General features: G+C 38.6%; 1 protein-coding gene across 11 annotated transcripts in view; it reads left to right on the forward strand.

Moving 5' to 3' along the window:
- Nucleotides 1-19,473, forward strand: part of PXK (PX domain containing serine/threonine kinase like) — a 57,747-nt gene extending 38,274 nt beyond the window's left edge. For 2 of the 11 annotated variants that reach the window (XM_087923547.1, XM_087923551.1), the window contains 6 exons: nt 1,665-1,742; nt 2,105-2,191; nt 3,181-3,250; nt 7,164-7,226; nt 13,639-13,671; nt 18,480-19,473. In XM_087923547.1, the coding sequence (XP_087779673.1) occupies nt 1,665-1,742; nt 2,105-2,191; nt 3,181-3,250; nt 7,164-7,226; nt 13,639-13,658 (318 nt within the window). In that variant the 3' untranslated portion in view covers nt 13,659-13,671; nt 18,480-19,473. The remainder of the gene's footprint in view (nt 1-1,664; nt 1,743-2,104; nt 2,192-3,180; nt 3,251-7,163; nt 7,227-13,638; nt 13,672-18,479) is intronic. The other 9 variants (XM_087923548.1, XM_087923552.1, XM_087923549.1 and 6 more) reach the window with 5 other exon arrangements.
- The last annotated feature ends 953 nt before the right edge of the window (nt 19,474-20,426 follow it).

Genomic DNA, 20,426 nt, shown 5'->3' on the forward strand with positions numbered 1-20,426 from the left:
TAAAAATCACTCTACCCTTTCTCTATTTTAATTTTAACTGTCCTTTGCTCTGTCCTTTGCTATAGTTTCTTTGAAACTATAACTTTCCCTTTGTACAATTTATATCATTTTCTTCCTTCTTTATCTATCTTTCACTTGTGGGCATTTTTCTCATCAATATCTCCCACTTTATCATTCCATTCCACATCCTTTTGTATATTTCTTAGTAGTATAATTTAACATCTTCTGTTGCATTCTGTAAACATTTCTTTTTCATTTTTGTCCCATGAAGTTTCCATGCCCATTTCCCATTCATTCTCTTGAAGGAGAAATTTGTCTCCTACTCCTTTTTCATACAAAACTTGTACTTCCATTTCCTGAAGTTTCTCCACTTTCACTTTTTTCACCATTTTCCTTTTTCTCGTGTTTTTTTCTAAAGCCTGATGTTCATGCTATCAAGAAATGAATGGTGTGTCCCACAAAACCTCTGATCACACTTGTGCCTTCTACTAAGTCTGCCATGTATTCAAAACAAACCGATTTTATTCTAAACCATTCCTCTCTTTCATTGTGGAGTTTCCAAACAGACTAGTAATCCTTTTCCACTCATTTCATAGGAACTGTCAGTTTGGTCTAGTGGTTAAGGAATGAGGCTAGAAAGCAGGAGACTGTGGGTTTGAGTCCAGCTGTAGCTATGAAAGCCATCTGGGTGATTTTGGGCCACCCACTCCCTCTCAGCCCACCTCACCGGATTGTTGTGTGGAAAATAGGAGGAGTAAAGCATCTTGGAAATGTTTGCTCCCTTCAGTTAATTATGAAAATAATGAAGGCAGGATATAAATAAATACTCATTTTCATACAATTCATTTGTATGTCAGAATGAATGAAAAGCTTTTGCCTTGGATCTTATTTGTTCACAATGATTTCTCCTAAAACTCATATCTGGTTCTTTTGTTATATCTTTCACGAGAGTGTAACATGCCTATAACACCTCTCTGATTTCCTACCGCATCTATAACAATCTTGGTGGTTCCTGTGTTCTAACATACATATTAGCATATTTATTTTTAATTAAAGCTATGCTTGTACTTTCTTGCACGAATTCATCAACTCTACAACACAGGATTGCATTCAGACCTTTTCCATTTCCCCGCTTTTAGCATCACAGAGACCCACTCTTTCTCACTCTTTCATGTGATAATTCATGCTGTTTACAGTTTACTTTGCTTATATTCCAAGTTGCAATACAGCATTCTACTAGGCGTGAGCATCACGAGATGGTCCATAAATATTGAACTCTGGTATCCATTGTGACTTCAGTGAATTGAGACTTTCACATAACATGGTTCAGTAAGACAGGGGAGGAATAGAATGGAATAAAATAGAATGGAACAAAAATTACTAGTTTTGAAATCATTAATAAACTTAACTGATTCTTCCTTTTACTTCAGTAAATATTTTCACCACTGCAATATTTAGTTCTTCTGCTTCTGATCTTACTTTACCCTTCTTTATGGAGAGAAAATCCCGCTTTGCATTAAATTAATCAGAATAAATTTGCCTCTTATGCAAAGATAAGCCTTTTTTTGCCACAGTGCTTCCTTTGACTATTAATTAACATGAAAATATCCACAGGTTGTCGGTTTCTATGACTGTAATTTTGAAAACTTTTCTTTCTTTATCAGATTCCAGCCAAATTAAAAGAAGCTTTAAGAATTGCCAAAGAATGTATAGAGAAGAGGCTAGTAGAAGAACAGAAACTGGTAACTTACAAATTTTATTCTATGCTCCCATAGTTAAAATCTGTAATACGCTGTAATAAGAAGCACAGCAAATAACATGCAAACATGATTGCCTGTGTTTTCATGGAGAGGCCTGTCTTCTACTTAACGAAACAATGATAGCAGCATTAGATGACTGTTCTTGAGGATTCATCCATTTGATAAAAAGAAACAAAAGTCATTTTAAGAAAAAAAAGTCTCTGACAAGATGGGCAGCATAGAAATTTAATAAACAAACCAACCAACCAATAAATAAATGTACCAAAGGAGATTTAAGGAGACATTAGTGTTTAAAATGTAGCATGCTTTGTCCTAAGTCCATACTTTTCTTTTTCCCCTGAAAGATTCATCAGCACAGAAGATTGACAAGAGCTCAGTCGCATCATGGGTCAGAGGAAGAGAAAAAAAAGAGGAAAATATTGGCACGGAAAGTAAGCCCCAGACCAATTTAAAATAAATGCAGCATATTTCCAACCAGTTTTCTTATCAAATATTTAAACAATCATGAACTACTATATCAGCTCTTCCCTTGAAGAATTTGAAACACGGTAGAAAATTTGAAAAGTGGATTTCTTTTCTTCCAAAATCTAGTGAGAAAAACCATATCGTTTTTGGTGATAACCTGGGATTTAGATATTTGGATATTGCCATTCCTCGTTGACTTGCAATAACCCTATGTCACCTGTACTGCTTTCTTAAGATAAAGTTATAGTTTCATTTTTTTGTGTAGAAATGCTCATCAAAAGATAGACATATCTTGACATAGCAGCTCTCAGTGTGTATTAGTCATCTGATATTCATGTGGCATATCACATTATTCTGAGCCAATTTAGTATTCCTAGAAAGAGTTTTCCATGAAAAAAAATCTGCACTTGCAGGAAATTTTCTGCTCCTGTAAAGTGACACCTATCTCTTTTCCAAATTATCTGCATAAGGAAACAATGTCAGTTATCAAATGTGATGATATGGGAAGACTTGGACTCCAAGTTTTAATGCAACTTTAATGCTGATGAGCAGCAACTGCAAGTTAAACTTTGATGTTCATTTACTATTCATAGTCTGCAAACCCAAACCATGTTTAATTGTACAGTAAATGCTAACAGGGTTAACATTACTTAAATTAGAATGGAATGGAATGAATGACAGATTAAAATCAAGAATGATTCTCACGGCTAGTGCTACCGATCAAAATCTTTAATCCCCTTTCATACTTTTCTTTTTGGTAACTTAGGAAATCAGAAAAAATGGATAGAAAGCAAGGAAGGGCTACAAGTGGGAGACAGTTTAATTATTCTTAGGAAAGTTCTTGGCAGAAAAAGGAGTTGTGTAATAAAACCTTATCCGGTAGCAACCTGGTGTATGAATAGCAATTTATCAAGCAAACGGAAACTAATGAATCTTTTCTTTCTGCTGTTTGAAGAAATCTAAACGCTCAGCCTTTGAGAGCGGAGAAGATCAATCGATGAAATACAGCAACTCAAACAATTCAGGTAACCAAGTGTGGCTTTTCCTGTGATACATGGCACCAAAGTGATCTATTTTTGTCATAGAGATAGTCTCGAGATTTGCTGTTGTTCAGGTTGTGGCGTGGGGAAGCTTTCTTCGTAATGGTAGCTCCAATATATACAGGTGAAACTTGAAAAATTAGAATAACGTGCAAAAGTTCATTTATTTCAGTAATGCAACTTAAAAGGTGAAACTAATATATGAGATAGACTCATTACATGAAAAGCAAGATAGTTCAAGCCATGATTTGTCATAATTGTGATGATTATGGCTTACAGCTCATGAAAACCCCAAATCCACACTCAGAAAATTAGAATATTACATGTAATCAATAAAACAAGGATTGTACATAGAACAATATTGGACCTCTGAAAAGTATAAGCCTGCATATGTTCTCAGTATTTCGTTTGGGCCCCTTTTGCAGCAATTACTGCCTTAATGCGTTGTGGCATGGAAGCTATCAGCCTGTGGCACTGCTGAGGTGTTATGGAAGACCAGGTTGCTTCAATAGCAGCCTTAGCTCCTCTGCATTGTTCAGTCTCATGTCTCTCTTCTTTCTCTTGGCAATGCTCCATAGATTCTCTATAGAGTTCAGGTCAGGTGAGTTTGCCAGCCAATCAAGCACAGTAATCCTACGGTCATTGAACCAGGTTTTGGTGCTTTTGGCAGTGTGGGCAGGTGCCAGGTCCTGCTGGAAAATGAAGTCAGCATCCCCATAAAGCTCATCTGCGGAAGGACTTAATGAAGCACAGTGGACCAACACCAGCAGATGACATGGCTCCCCAAATCAACACAGACTGTGGAAACTTCACACTGGACTTCAAGCATCTTGCAGTGTGTGCCTTTCCATTCTTCCTCCAGATTCTGGGTCCTTGGTTTCCAAATGAGATGCAAAAGTTGCTCTCATCAGAAAAGAGGACTTTGGACCACTGAGCAACAGACCAGTTCTGTTTTTCTTTAGCCCAGGTAAGACGCTTCTGATGTTGTTTGTTGTTCAGGAGCAGCTTGACAAGAGGAATACGACATTTGAAGCCCATGTCCAGGATCCGGCTATGGGTGGTGGCTCTTGATGCACTGACTCCAGCCTCGGTCCACTCATTGAAAAGTCCCCAACATTTTTGAATGGCCTTTTCCTGACAATCCTCTCCAGGCTGCGGTCATCCCTGCTGCTTGTGCACCTTTTTCTTCCACACTTTTCCCTTCCACATAACTTTCTATTAATGTGCTTTGATACAGCACTTTGGGAACACCCATCTTCATTTGCAATTACCTTTTGAGGCTTTCCCTCCTTATGGAGGGTGTCAATGATGGTTTTCTGCCCAACTGTCAGGTCAGCAGTCTTTCCCATGATTGTGATTCCTACTGAACCTGACTGAGAGACCATTTAAAGGCCCAGGAACCCTTTGCAGGTGTTATGGCTTAATTTGCTGATTAGAGTGGGACACACTGTGCCTAGAATATTGAACCTTTTCACAATATTCTAATTTTCTGAGATTGTGGATTTGGGATTTTCATAATCATCTCAATTATGACATATCATGGCTTGAACTATCTTGCTTTGCGTGTAATGAGTCTATCTCATATATCAGGATCACCTTTTAAGTTGCATTACTGAAATAAATGAACTTTTGCATGATACTCTAATTTTTCGAGTTTCACCTGTAGAAACTCACGATGTTTAGTCTTTCCTATGATGAAAATAGAGCAGGGATTACTTACCAGTGCCACTTTCCCAAAAGAGCGCTCTCTCCTCCAGTAGTTCCTATGGCAGCTAGGCTATATTTGGTATATGCATGATAAAATTATTCAATTTAGATTGTGCCTTTCATTTCTAATAGTTTGAATACTGAGGCGTGTACATGGAAATGTGAATCTCTGTTTATAACATCTGATTTGGGCAATTGACCTCTTTGAGGCCAAGAGCTAAGCTGTTGAAAGCCAGCTGAGATGTTTTCAGTTTCAGTTGAAGTCTTATTTCCTAATGGGCGGAGTCTTTGGTGGTGACTATATTTTGCTATATTGTTGGAGATTCCTCTTAGTCTCTGAAGATAAGAATTTTAAGGATATGGATAAAGTACCATCTACACAATTTGAGTACAAACTCGACCAGTGCCAGACTTGCCCAAATGTAGCACTCAAACGTGAGGCGACATTGGTTGAGGGAAAAGCCCTGGATGATGTTTCAGAATGCTGTTAACTATTCTGAGTACAGATCTAATTCCCCTCCCGTGGTGTACTTTGGATAGTGCAAGAGCATGAACCAAACGGACTAGCAATTTTATGGAGCACAAAGTCGAAAAACCAGCGCTGTCCGAAGACGTCTCTGTGGTCATGTGACCGGCCTGACTAAATGCCGAAGGTGCACAGAACTCCGTTACTTTCCCGCCAGAGTGGTCCCTATTTTTCTACTCGCATTTTTTTACATGCTTTCGAACTGCTAGGTTGGCAGAAGCTGGAACAAGTAACGGGAGCTCACTCTGTTATGTGGCGCTAGGGATTCAAACCGCCGAACTGCTGAGCTTTCTGATCTACAAGCTCAGTGTTTTAGCCACTGAGCTACCATGTCCCTTACTAACCCTATAGTCTCCTGGCTAATGGACCATCACCGTACGCTAAATAAATACATTATTGACAATTGTACTCTGGATCCCTGCCCATTGTGGCTGCTTGAAGAAATGCATGGAGATGTGACACCCTGGGTCCTGGAGGTTGCTAGAATCCCTTTGTAAGAAACAAATCTATTGGCAGACAAAACCCCTGCTGGGATTGAGAATGGAAGATCCTGGTTTGGAGGCACTTTTCTGCAGTTGTTATGCTCCTTCAATATGTAGTTTTATTCTGTTGTGGTGAAGGTTGAGAAGTCCACCCAATAGGCCTTGCCATATGTGATGCATGGTGCACCAGGGGTCAATCCTCTTTCACCTGCCATTTAACATTTATATAAAATTGTTGGGCCAATCAGCTGACCGGAGTGCTAACTTGACTATACTGATGGTATACATCACCCCCTTCAGGTTGGAAGGAAGATGCTATTGATGTTCTTCAGGGCTTGGAGGCTGTGAAAATCTGGATGGAGAAAACAAGCCAAAGCTATTTGTAAACCAGTTTTCTCTGGACAAGCAGGCACTACCTTTGAAGGAGCAGATTAGCAATTTAGGATTTTCCTGGATTCACAGGTCCTATTGAAACAACAATTAGAGGCCTTGGCTAGAAGGGCCGTTGCTCAATTTCAGCTGATGTGCCATTTGGGATCTTACGAGAGTACCGGTAGTACCCTCGCTGCTAGCCACATAAACATGGCAGTATTGACAATACATGGGACTTCCTTCAAAAGCCACTCACAAATTATAGTTGGTTCACAGTGCATCAACAGGTTCCTGGTTTTGAGAACAAATAACAGCAATACTAATGTCCTGCAAGAAACCAAGAATGACAGGATGAGTTGCACAGAGTAGTTTCTTTGTTGCTGTTCGCCTACAGACAGGAATCATTCTGCATAACAATCCGCTAAATCCTATGAAAGTTTTAGGGAGGATCCCTTTCGAGCCTCTTGCTACAGACCAATGACTCAAGGGTGATATATCTTTTAGTTCTTTGAGAAAGAGCCCCCTTCTTCTTGCAAGCCAGCTCCAGATTCTATCATACCTGCAAAGCAATCGCCTCTGACCTGAATTGACCCAATTTACAAGAGCGTTAAGGGAGAAACTATTTGTGATTTCAATGGTATATAAATTCAGCAAATTGACTATATATATGTACATATAGTTTGGCCAAAAGCCCCTTTTATATTACTACTTTGGAGTGGGTCCCTTAGTTTGGAAGTCTCTTTCTCGCTAAAAAAAATAGACGTTGAAACTGAAATTACCTTCATGCTAATTGTGAATATTTCTTATCCAGCAGGGTCTGGCACAAGTTCCCCTCTAACATCACCTTCCTCTCCTGTTCCTCCTCCTACAGCAGGTGAGTTGAAGAATCACTACCCTGCATGCTCATCTAACATGGTTTGGCTTCTAACCTTGTCCTTCATGGGTCATGAAATGTGGTGGCTTTTGGCTTCTGTAAAAATGAAAATAAGTTTTTTTTCTCTCATAATGAAGGAAAATATTTCCACATTCTAGTTTTCCAACTTCCTTTTTGGGGGGAAGTGTCCTTGCGGCATAAGTTGTGTTAACCTAATCTGTTTTCCTTGTAAATTTTAGGAAGGATCCATATGTATCAAACTGGGTTGATCAAAATGAGTAATATGTAGTGCCATGTATCTGGGTGCTCTGCTTTTGTCCTTTGTGTGCAATAAGACTGATAATTTATTCCCTTTGTGTCAATAGTACACATACCTCTTGTTTGGCATAACAACAGAAAATCATCATGGAAAAGAAATAAATCTAGAAACTTGGGGAGTTGGTTTCTAGCAAGAGGAAAGGGAGTTTGAAGCTGCTTTTTCCTGCAGTGGCAATAGCTGGTTCTAGTTCAATAGTTACACAATATAGCGAATAAGAAACTGAACTATAAATCAGAAAACCTTGTGTGTGCCATAAGGTAGCTTTAGTAAGCCACCTTCTGTTCTTCCTTTGTAATTTGAGGATCACAGTTCTGAACTGTTGCACAGAATAATTTCAAGAAGTAGAAAAGATGTTTGAGGCCCTTTAAAGCTTTGACATCTGTATAGAACACAAGTGTATCTGAGTAAAAATCCGGTTTTCATTCTTTAGCATCTCACTGCCTGTCTGAGATGCCATTGGATTGTATGTGCTATTTCAGCAATTGCCAGGATATGTTTTTTTGGAAAAGTAGCAAGGACTGAAAAAAGGAGTTGCTTCTTGCATAGGTGTAAAAGAGCAGTTATGCATCTTGCAGTAAAGAACTGAGGAATCTACAAAGATTCTAGAGCCCATTGAAAGCAGCTGAAGACCACAGTAATAGCAACATCGGAAGGCGGAGCTATTTGTTTTAAACTCAAATGTAGTTGCAAAGTGGACAGAACATCTGTCTTCCCTGTCATCGCAGAGTATGAGTGCCGGGGCCTGTCAAAGAAATACTGGATGTAGAACTGGGGAGAAGGGGAAGAAGCAAGTGAAAAACAACAATAAAAACATTACCAAAAACTAAAGCCCATCAAATCTGGCCAGCATGCTAACCTACATCAGTTTCCTCCTCAATAGCCCAGATGAAATGTCAATAAATTATATTGAGAAGAGTTTTTGTTTTAATTTCCCCTTCTCTTCATTAAAGGAGAATGCTGATATCTGTCCTGTTTCTTCTGTGGGGCAAGAGGCTTTTCGTTATCGCCAGATTGTCTTTGTCCTTTGTTCTCTTTCAGTTCAGATTGATAAAAATTAATAATAGGAGAATTCTTTCGATCTGCTGCTGCCAGTTTGAGGAATAAACAGTGGAGTGGAAACATCCAAAATTAAAATTAATAGATATGTTTAATGAAGGGACTGGTGATAAATAGTAGAATGATCACAGAAAGATCATAGAAAGATGGCTTAGAAAATGTTTGCAAGTCAATTATCAATTATAATAATAATGTGGTATATGAATCACATTACACTGTCTTTCTAATAGTTGCCATAATTAGTGTGTTATAGCAAAAAACAATATTAATTTTTTTTGTAGTTTAAAGATTAATCTATTACACCAGGGGTCCCCAGCCACCGGTCCCCGGACTGGTACTGGTCCGTGGATAATTTTTTACCGGGCCGCAAAGCTTGGGCGCTGCCATCTTGTTTCGACGGCGCTTCCGGGTTTTCGGTTGGAAAGTGCTTCCGGGTTTTCAGTTGGAAAGCGGCGTTTGGGTGCTCGCGCCTCAGTTTCATCGAAGGGGGGGGGCTTCGAACGAAGAGCCGTCCCGATGGCGGTGGAGTCTCGCGTTACTCAGGTACCGGTCCGTGGAAGAATAAATAATTATGAAACCGGTCCCTGGTTCAAAAGAGGTTGGGGGCCACTGTATTACACCATAGTATTCCAGATTTGCATAGTGCTGAGTTTTAATATCTTTATCGATTATATGAAAATGATTACTGGAGGAATTAGATATATGAATTTAAATTTTTTCTTTTCTTTTGCTCATTGAAAAAACCTCCAATCGTATAACAGAAAATGGGGAGAGGTAGAGATAGCCTTCTCTGAAATACTGTATCCTTTTATTATTTCCCAAAGCACAGAAGCTTTGAAGCAAGCCCCAAAAGTGCTTTTTCAGGAGGCAACTGCAATTTCTTGTTTTTTTTCTTTTGAAGACGTTTAGCTTCTCATCCAGAAAGCTTCTGAAGCTTATATTCCTTGCAGACAACTGGTCATTTGCATCCTTTTTGAAGATCATTGAAGATCATTTAAACACCTGGAAGTTTAGTGCTAATGGTTCCTGTAGTTTGCAATTTTTCTGGAAATCCATTCATATTCCCACACCATTCGAAAGGGCGTTCATCCCAAATTGCATAGCTAAAGTCTATAGAGATTCTCAGTCATCCGGGTCATGGTTATCCCATGGTTATCAAATCCTTCCATTCCCCACCATCCAGTCAGAGCTGAAGAAGGTTCTTGGATGAGAAGCGAAATGTCTTCAAAAGAAAAAACAAGAAAGTGCAGTTGCTTCTTGAAAAAAGGGACGACCATGATCTGGATGACTGAGAATCTCTAGAGACTCTGAAGCAAGCGCTTACTTGTCTTGTTAAGCCACTGATGAGTTGCTTTAAATTCACTCACTAAATTTAAACCTGTGGTGAAATGTATGTTTTAATTCACCCAATAAATATTTATTCTTCCTGTCTGGGAACTGTATGATCTTGTCCATATCAATTCATGTTAGTGTTATTGAATTCTAAGAAATTGAGTTTGAGAAGTTGTCCCTCGGCTAGTCATAGCAAAGAGAATACTAGAACTTCTGTTTGAAGGAAAAGCTGATTGAAAGTAAGTAGCACTGTAGTTAGAAGACAGTACTGCAGGGCTAACTCACTGCTTACTCCAGGAGTTCGATTCTGACCGACTCAAAGTTGACTCAGCCTTCTATCCTTCCAAGGTCAGTAAAATGAGGACTCAGCATATTGTTGGGGGCAATATGCTGATTCTGTAAACTGCTTAGAGAGGGCTGTCTAATTGCTATTGCTATTGCAGCTGTATTTTATCTGAATTGTACAGAATTTGTGTGCCCTTATGATGTGTGTGTATTTAGGCTTTTAAAACCACCCTCTGTGCCATAATACTGAAGTTGTGTATACAAATATAAACAAAACTAATTTAAATGAAAGACAGGACACATTACATGGTGCTATGTACTTATCTTCTAAGCTAGAGGTGTCAAATCCAAGGCCCGTGGGCTGGATCTGGCCCATAATGGGGTCAGATCCAGCCTATGCAGCCATCCTGGAAACCGTAAGCAGTAATCTCTAAATCCTTCAACTATGGAATATCATTTCTCTGTAAAGCTGTATTTTAATCTGGTGATTAAAAAACTAACACAATATGCCTGGGCATGTCTGACCATTGTTCTGCCTAAAAAACTTCAATAGGTAAAGTGTTGGCTAAGACTGTTGACATAGTCTACTTCAAGACAAATTATGGTTTGAAGTTACAGGATTGTGCCATGTCATTTCATCTTGCACTGTGGCTTGATCACATAATATATGTATACATTTGTTTAAAAAGTTGCCTTCTCATAAGTTTTTTGGAGATGTCATCCAAAGATCTTATGCAACATTGCTGAGATTTCAGCTACTTTTTAAAATAACTTTTTAAAAAATTTGGGAACTATGTACATTGGAAGGTGGGTCCTTCTCTGGTCTGCGATCAGTTTTAATCTCAATTTGTTTATCTAAAGAAGGGGTTGCCAACCTTTTGGACCTCAGGGACCATCAAACTCATAATTTTAAACCCCGTGGACCAGAGACCCTGGGAAAATCCCCCCAAAAAGTCTGCAGGAAAATTCCCCACCCCGTTTTCCTACCGATCAATCTTCTTTATTTGGGATCACAGGATACTGTCTCCAGCTCCGTTCTCGGGGGAGAGAGAGAGAGAGAGAGAGAGACTGACTGACTGACTTTTGGCTTCATGCAAGGAAAGCAGCAGGAGTCTTTCTTTCTCTCCCCCAAACTCTGCCAGAAATGAGCCTCTTGGAGCAGGATGCTTTGCAGGGTCCCAAAGACTCATTTCTGGCGAGTTTGGGGGTGAGAAAGACAAATAAGTGGTGTGCAGCCAAAAGCAAAAGAAGAAAGAAGTGAAAAGAAGTTGAAAGAAGCAGCCCAGTGGCCAGGCCAGACACATGGGGTGAGTGGGGCAAGTTCCCCCCCTCTGCCCTTTCCCCCCTCCCCACCTCGTGTTGTTCGCAATGCAAGTGACACAAGCCTTGTGTTCCCACGGGCCATGTGGGTGGCACAGTCTGAGACAACAACTGTGTGAAAATAGGTTTCTGTGTGTGTGTGTGTATGTATGTTTTCTTAAGTTTTCGCGAGTATATGTATGGTATTCCGCTTTGTTCGGGTATTTTCCCACGTCATTATAATTGTGCTTTTAAAGTTGTGACGTTTCAGCAGAATCTCATCTGCCATCATCAGGCTTCTGTATTGTGTTCGTCTGTGAGTCAGGCTTTCACAGCCGTTTCTGTTTTAAATTTGGTGCTAGCCTATTGCTGTGTTAGAATGGTTTTTTTATTCATCCTGATTGGTTGGGAGTCTTGGTCTGTGTTTATTGGTCTTGGTGTTTGCTGTGTTCTGCTTGATTGGTGTTTCTAATATCTTCTGTCCATTTAGTAGCTTCTGTCTGTTCTTCTGGAAGAAAGCATGAATAGAAGAGATGACTCCACCAGAGTCAATTATCTGGAAGCCTGCACTCACAAACAAAAAAATCTCCACACCACAAGCCAAGCAAACACCTGGGCACAAACAGACCCACCCCCGCCCCCCCAGATACCTCCAGCTCAAACACACCCCAACCAGGCACCCAGATGAAACCTAGCTTCCTAATAAATGATAGCCGTCCGTTTACTTGAAGCCAAGCTGCACTAAAAGCCTCCAATACAGGAAACACAATGTTGCCAGCCAATCAAGACAAAAAAACCCTACACAGTTGAGCCCAAAATGTTAAGCAAGACAGTGAGTTTTGCCCCATTTTACAATCTTTCTTGCTACAGTTGTTCATTGAATAATTGAAGTTTTAAAATAGTGAAGTAAGTTAGTAACACAGTTGTTAAGTGACTCTGGCTTCCCCATTGACTTTTTGGTGATCATGTGACCCCAGGAGGCTGCAACTACCATGAAAACATGCCAGTTGCCAAATGTCTGAATTTTGATCATGTGACCATGGGGATGCTGCAAAGGTCGTGTGAAAAATGGTCATAAGTCAGTTTTTTAGTGCTTTTGTAAATTTGAATGGTCACTAAATGAACTGTTGTAATTTGAGGGCTACCTGTATTTATGTACTTTTTCACCTTATTTTCCAATGTCAAGGTTGTTTATTCATGATACCTCCTCAAGGCATCTTGTTTCCAGGACTGAATCGGACAAAACAGGCTATAAGGGATGTAATTTTTATACAATTAAGTTTGGCAGAGTATTTCTATAGTAAAGGTAAAGGTTTCCCCTTTCCAGTCAAATCTGACTCGAGGGGGTGGTGCTCATCTCTATTTCTTAGCCAAGGGAACCAGCATTGTCTGAAGACACTTGTGTGGTCATGTGGCCAGCATAGCTGTAGGCCAAGGCACACGGAGCATTGTTACCTTCCCACCAAAGTGATACCTATTTATCTACTCAAATTTCCATGTTTTTGAACTGCTAGGTGGGCAGGAGTTGCGGCAAGTAACCAGAGCTCACCGCATTGCGTGGCACTCAAGTTTTGAACCTGGGTTGTCAGCTTTCCAGCTGACAGGCTTAGCATCTTTAACCACTGAGCCATTGTACCTCCATATTTTTATAATCGTTCTGGTAATATAGAAACTGTAGTTCATAAACTATGTTCTTTTTCTAGATTCAGTTCTTAGCATCTCCAGTTAGAAAGGCTGAGAAAAACTCCGTTTTCTGGAGATTGTGGAAAATTTCTGCCAATCAGAATGGACAGATCAGGGCAGTGTTGGCGCATAGTTAATCATATTAAGTGGCCTCATATGTTCACTGCAATTTTTAATGTTTAAAAAAGATGGAAAGGTTTCGAATGCGTCCCAAGGTTACACTTATTTCTTACAAGCACCTATTTGTACCTATGGATAAGGCAAACACATCAGCAGACCAGTTAATGCAGTTATGTGCATTGGGTCCTGTATATCAAGCTACTTATATCTGTATTTCTCTCCTCTTGTTGTTGTTGAATGGATATAACTGAATGCTGGAATACTGACTGTTGTGCTCTTTTTTTCCCTTCCTTTCTTCTTCCTTTCTTCTGTCTTCAGTAGAGCATGCGCCATTTTGAACATGAATTCTCGGTAAAGTAATCCGGTATTGATGTCCTTTTTAAAAAAATGATATTTCAGAGTATGAGAATATTAATGCTGAAAGGAAAAATATGAAACATTGATTTAAATAATTTTTTGAATTATGTTAAAAGCCAGAACAATTTCCCTACTAACTTCCCTGAATCAAAGTTGCACCTGCACTTTTAAACAATTTTTTTTTTCCTTTGGAGAAAACATTTTATTAACTCCTCCTTAGGTTTGTCAGTATTAGGATTATCCAATATTCAATTAATTTGAAGGAGATGCTTTCTTCAAATAAATATATAAGCAAACAATACATATACACTGCTAACATTTTAAAAAGGTTTTTCCCTAGCCAATTGTAAAACAAAAGAGGAGCTGAGGAAATTACAGCAGAAAAGAAACTGGAAGAAAACGTCCAAGAAGCCTTTCATCTAAGTCAGGGGTCTCCAAACTTGGCAACTTTAAGATTTGTGGGCTTCAACTCCCAGAATAGCTGGCTGGAGAATTTTGGGAGTTGAAGTCCAGAAGTCTTAAAGTTGTCAAGTTTGGAGACCTCTGCTCTAAGTTGTTAAACTTTTTAAAAGATTAATCCAATATTATAAAATTATAAAATGTCAGAAATAAAGATGGAGGACCAGGTTTCAGGGATAACTCAGTATACGAGGGCTATCCACAAAATAGATTACGTTTTGCGATAGAAAAAAAACAAAGTGTAGGAAATTTTTTTTATTATATACATTTGAAAGTGACACTTAAATACTACTTTTCAACATATTCACCGAACAAATTGAGGCTCTTATCATAGCGGTGAACAAGCTTTGTAATTCCACTGTCATAAAATTCAGCCACCTGGTGCAAGATCGGGACTGTAGGGCGGATGAGGAAAAATCTCCCACTTGAAAGCATTCAGGACTTCTCGAGTGCGATTTGCTGTGTGTGGTCGGACATTGTCATGCAAAAACAGAATTTTTGAGCTTAACTTTCTTCTACGCTTGTTCTGAATTGCTTTTCTTACAAGGATGGAAATTTCAATCGGTTTGTGTTTTTTTGCCAACAAAAACCTTTTCACTGATGGTACCTCACAACTCGCGGGATTTTCAATTGCAGCACACATTTCAAACATTTGCTGTGAAATAACGGGCAATGATATGAACCTACTAGCACGACTAGATGCAGACTGAGCGGCGCACGCACAGACCAAAGATGGCCACGCAAGCTCCGCCCCTTCTTGCTACAGACAAAAACGTAATCTATTTTGTGGATAGCCCTCGTATTTTGGTGTTTTACAGAGAAAAGGTAAATTGTACCACACCATAGCAAAAAGGTCTGTAAATGATTAAGAACTTTCCATAGTGTAGTGAAATGAGTAAACAATGCTGGGTAAAAAGCTGCCTTAACTGTACTAGCTCATTTTAACCTACTTTAACCCATCAGAGTATGTCCGATTCTTCCATAGAAGTTAGTAAATTTTAGTGAATGTACCATTAGCAGAGTGACATTTGGGAAGTTCTTATCAGCTACATAAGTTACTTCTTGAAGGAATGCCAAATATTCACTAATGAAGGGATATAGGGACATTGAAAGTATGTCCATCTATTTTAGCCCTACCAACTATGTAGCAAATAATGATTTGCAGTTTTAAACCTTTTTTAAATAGATCTAAGCTGAATTATTGATGTTTTTAATGTCTTTATGAAATAACTGGGCAAATAAATAATTGAAAATGCTGCTTAAGTACATTCTCTCTGTGTCTGGAAGAATATTTTAGATGAAATGGTAGCTAGGAATAGCAGATGACACAACCTATTTAGCAGCCTGAGCAATTCATTTATTTACATGAGCATTATGTAACGAGAGAACATCCAGGTACTTCCAGCTGCCATATTCATGTAAACATACTGTTTGCTGGTATTGCAGGAGTTATGTAAGATACTTTGGGGAATATTTTTGCTGTAGGGCTGGGTTTCCACATGAAGGCAATTTACATCTTTGAAAGCAAGAGGTGTGCTCTTTTGTTAAGGAAAGAAGGGCATAGATTAAAGGAACTAAACATCAAACATAGTTTCTGGGATGGTATGTTAGGGACAATGGAGCACTGTTAGCTTTTGGGAGTTTTTGTTTTGCAGGGGGTGCTTACTTTTATAAAAAATATCACATGTGATAAGGTTGTGCTGCTCAGTGCTGGTGAAGCCATGGCAACTTTTGTTTCTGACAGGAACTCCATGCAAAGTTCACTAGTGAAATGGTCAAATTTGCTAACGGGAAGCATAGCAACAGAATGTCACTAGAGGTAATAGCTTGGGGTCCCTCAACTGTTTTCATTTTTCACTTGAAAAAGGCCACTCAGGTTTGGGGCTGGGAAAAAACTGTCCTTGGAATAAAATCAGGGTTAGTAAAGGAAACATCTGTGTAAGACCAAAGTTAAAAACTGCAGATGCCCCAATAACTTCATCATATAACTGAAAAGTGATGGAAAATTCATTGGACTGTTATTTGTAACCAGTATAACTTGGCGCTGAGTTCTAATTCATATTCTTTTGGATTTCTACCCTGAGCATCTTATACACCAGTCAACTTTTACTGCAGCATTTACTTCTTCCTATTTAGTTTGTCCTAACAACACAGAATTCACACACTAATAATTATCAGCAAGAGCTTCACATTGATAGAGCGTATTTACCTGAGGCTGCACTTCAAAATCCTCTTTTTAAAAAGATGGAGTCACTGACCATTCTCAGCAGGTTCATCAAATTAGGCTCATGTAACAGAGGAGTTACTGCAGTTGGGATGATGAGCACCTAAATACAGTGCTGATTTACCAGGCCTGCTTCAAAGTCTCTTGGCAGGAGTCAGCCTCTCTACTGAGGAACATTTTAAAAGATATTTTATCCTGCTTTTATTTATTTTTATAAATAACTCAAGGCTGCAAACATGCCTAATATTCCTTCCTCTACCTATTTTCCCTATAACAACAACCCTGTAAAGTGTGTTTGGCTGAGAGAGAGAGATTTCCCCAAGTTACCCAGCCAGCTTTCGTGCAAAAGTTGAGACTAGAACTCAGACTCCTGGTTTCTAGCCTGATGTCTTAAGCATTTGAGCCTGCCATTATAATGCTTTAGAAAGAGCCACTTTGATAAGGAGTGGATCTATAGGAAACTCCTTTACTTAACTGAGTGATCTGTCCACCCTGGAACATTTTTCTATTTTCATGTTCAGGAGAATATAACTGATAGATTTTCTCCCCAGATTTCTATTGTTAATAAACAATACGGACTTACTGTACATGAGAAAATAAAAACATTTTTTTATTTTCTCATGAAGGTAATTAATCTTTCATTCATTAAAAGTCCTAAAGCTTTGATATTATACTTGAATAATATTGCTTTTCTGAGCAATGGAACTGCTTTTTAAAGTTCATTCTGAAAATTACTAGGCCCATATTCCCAAACTGAAACAAAGATTCATAGATTTGAACATGTTACACATGGGAAACAGTTTTCCATAAAAATTATTTTGGAATAAATCCTTGTTCTTCTCAAATCCTCTCAGTATTTCTCAACTTGAATAACTTTAAGATGTATCAAATTGTAGAATTCTTAAAAGAATTGTGTTGCAGTTGAAAAACACTGCCCTGAATCAGATATAAATTATATATAATGTTCATATTTTTCCTTACAACAAGGAAAGAGTCACTTGATAGTGAGATTGGTGGCAATTCAATTTTATTTAATTTTTGTAAGAACTGACTAATGGGTTTATGGAGAAAAAAATGCCAATTTTAATACAGGAATATGTGCTTTTATTAATCAGATAAGTTATAAATATAGTTAATAGTAGTTTACTTAGCCTTAAGCAAATATCTACTTAAAATTGGAAACTGAACAAGTTAGCTTATCAAATAGTATTAAAGTACCCTAAAACTTGGTATCTATAATGTAAACCATCTTATAGCTTAGCTTTTCTGCCTAAGAATGGGATCAGGTGTGAAATTCCTCCTTCAGTGATGAAAGTTTATGAACACCTTTTGAGATCTATAATCAAACAATACTGTAATCTACATATGATCAGTCAGAAACTAGTGAGAGAATGAGGAATTCTGAATTGTGGTAGCAAATTTTACAGGAGAATGTCAAAATAACTGTCTGTGAGGTGAAGATTTAAAAAAACAGGACACATATCCTAAATAAATACATCTACAATAGAATGGCTGAAGCCATTCATATATTTGAATGGGTGGTCAAAGCCCTGAACTTAACTCAATTGAAATGTAGGACAAGTGAAGTGAACAATTCATGCCTGACAGTCAAATAATACCGATTAGTTGAAAGCTTAAAAAAAGGGAATGGACTACTAAAACATTTTCAAGAAATATGTGGATTGATCAACAGGTACAGAAATGTTTGCATTGAACATGGGTGCTAAAGAAGATGCCACCAAAGACTGGACAGTTTTGGGTATTGCTTAACCAGAATATTTTCTCTCTTAATAGGGCTCAGAAGAAGCTTTTGACAGCATTGTAGATTATACTACTGCATGATTACAGATGGTTCTAAAGAGTTCACAAAACTTTCACCATATTAAGGGTTGTCAGTCCTTAATAATTGTACAGAATGTTGATTTTTAAAAAAAAAAAACCTGCACTTTTCTGCATTATGTCATTACTCCTTATTTTTAAGCCTTTTTTACTTGTATGATTTTCTACCTTTTTGTGTGTGTGTGTATTGAGCTTCTCCAGATCATACTTCTGTTATCCCTCGTTCTGCCAGCAGCATTTCCTTCAAGTTCAACTCTTTAACTTCCTTTCTTTCTGGCAGGTGCCTCAACAATTCCTTCACCACCAGCAGCTCCTGGTCCTCCTCCTAACTTGGATGTGCCAACCCCCCCTCAGCTGCAGCCTGTCAACAGCACAAGCAGGAGCACCTTGCTCAGTTCCATTCAGAATTTCCAGAAAGCAGCTTTGAAAAAAACAGAAACCTGTGACCACAGTACTCCCAGAATCAGCTGAAGTTGTTTACAAATCAAATTGGATATATTTTCTATTTTTGTTCTCAGAACCAGTCTTTTCCTCTAACAATTTGATCTAGCCACTCTTTTGTTTAGAGTCGTTTCAAACTTTTCCCCCTGAAGTAATATAATTGAATAACTATGATCAGAGAGTCTTTGGCTGTGTTGAAGGGTGAAAAGATCCCATTTAGAGATTTCTTTTGTGGAATCTTCCTTGGGGCAGATATTTTTTTTTTTCTGAGAGAGAGTGACCATTTATATTCTGAGGCTTGCTTTCCAAATAGATTGAACTATAAACCCTGGCCCATTGGCGTTAGCTGTACTATATACCAAGTTACTTCAGCTATGTTGAGAAATATGGCAATGCTGAATTTTTTTTTTTGTCCTGCAAAATGCAGGTAATCCATGGATTATTCAACATTCAGTAGTACAGCTCCCAATACAACTCAATTTAGAAAGAACAGAGGGCATTAAATTATGATGCCATTAGACTTGGATTAAATTGGATATCAAACTAGTTATATATGCAGAGTTTCCATTATTTCAAATTTAACCTCAATGTATGATTTATTATTGGGCTGGGTGTTTAAAAAAAACCTACATAACTTTAATGTTTTAGTGATAAAATGTCATTTTTCTGATTTGTTGAAAATCTTAAATTGCACTTTAAGGATTATTAGTAATCCATTTTTAAAGTCAAATATGTGTCAGTGTTTGTTCCTATACAGACAATGTCATTGTGTAGAAGAGTTCATGTAGTCTGAAATATACTCATATTTTTATTAAACGGTCAATAGAATTTCACTGATGTTGGAAGAAAATAAATCTGCTTATTCTTTCAGTAGTACTGCTAAACATGGTAAAACATAAATGCCTTGAAAATCTGAAAGTCCAGTTGCTGAGCGTAGCAACCCTATATCCATTAAGCTAAGATGGGGAAAGATCTTGGTTACAGCTAATGCACCTAAAATGATCTTCAGCTTAGAGCAGCGATGGTGAACCTATCATGTGTGTCCAAGGTGACATGCCATTTTTTGGGGTGGCATGCTGGCATTCACCAACATTCAACATCTATTCTTGAAACTACTTCTCATTCTCATACGATTTTTGAAGGCTGCAGATGCCACAGAAAAACAGGGTGCTCTCTTGTGCAGCCTCTGAAAATTGCATGAGAATGGATATGTTTTTGTGTGGTTTTAGGCAGCTGCATAGCCGTGGAAGAGCATTCTCCAAAATCACTTAAACAGGCCCACCCTCGATACTGCCACTGAATGCCATGGTTCAAATTGGCCTAGATTGAGGTGATGGTGGAAGAAGAGAATTGTTTCTCTTTTGTTTGGGGGAGGGTGTGTGAGATACACCAGAAAAGTCGTTAGGCATTTTCCAAATTTTTGACATGCCAGCCCAAAAGGTTCAACATCAGTAGCTTACAGCAGAGGTCCCCAACCTCTGGGCCGTGGCCCACAAGTGGCCATGAGGTGTTTGCAATCAGGTCATTGAAACAGGTGAGCACACGCATGCATCCCCACTTATGTGAGCAGTGGGTGAGCGCATGTACATTCATGCATGCATGCAACAATTGCGTGAACAGCAGGCGCACGTGAATGTTGTTTGCACATATAGAGTTGTGCTCACATGCAAAACCATCCCCTCTTCTTCCCCCTCCCCTCTCCTAGCTGGTCTGCAAGAAAGAATAGCAGGGGGAATGATTGTGCTCTCTGCGATAAAAAGGGAGAAAGGAAGAAATACAACACCGA

This window comes from Pseudonaja textilis, chromosome 2 (assembly GCF_049901715.1).
Source record: "Pseudonaja textilis isolate UNSWEBS1 chromosome 2, rPseTex1.2, whole genome shotgun sequence".
NCBI lineage: Eukaryota > Metazoa > Chordata > Lepidosauria > Squamata > Elapidae > Pseudonaja > Pseudonaja textilis.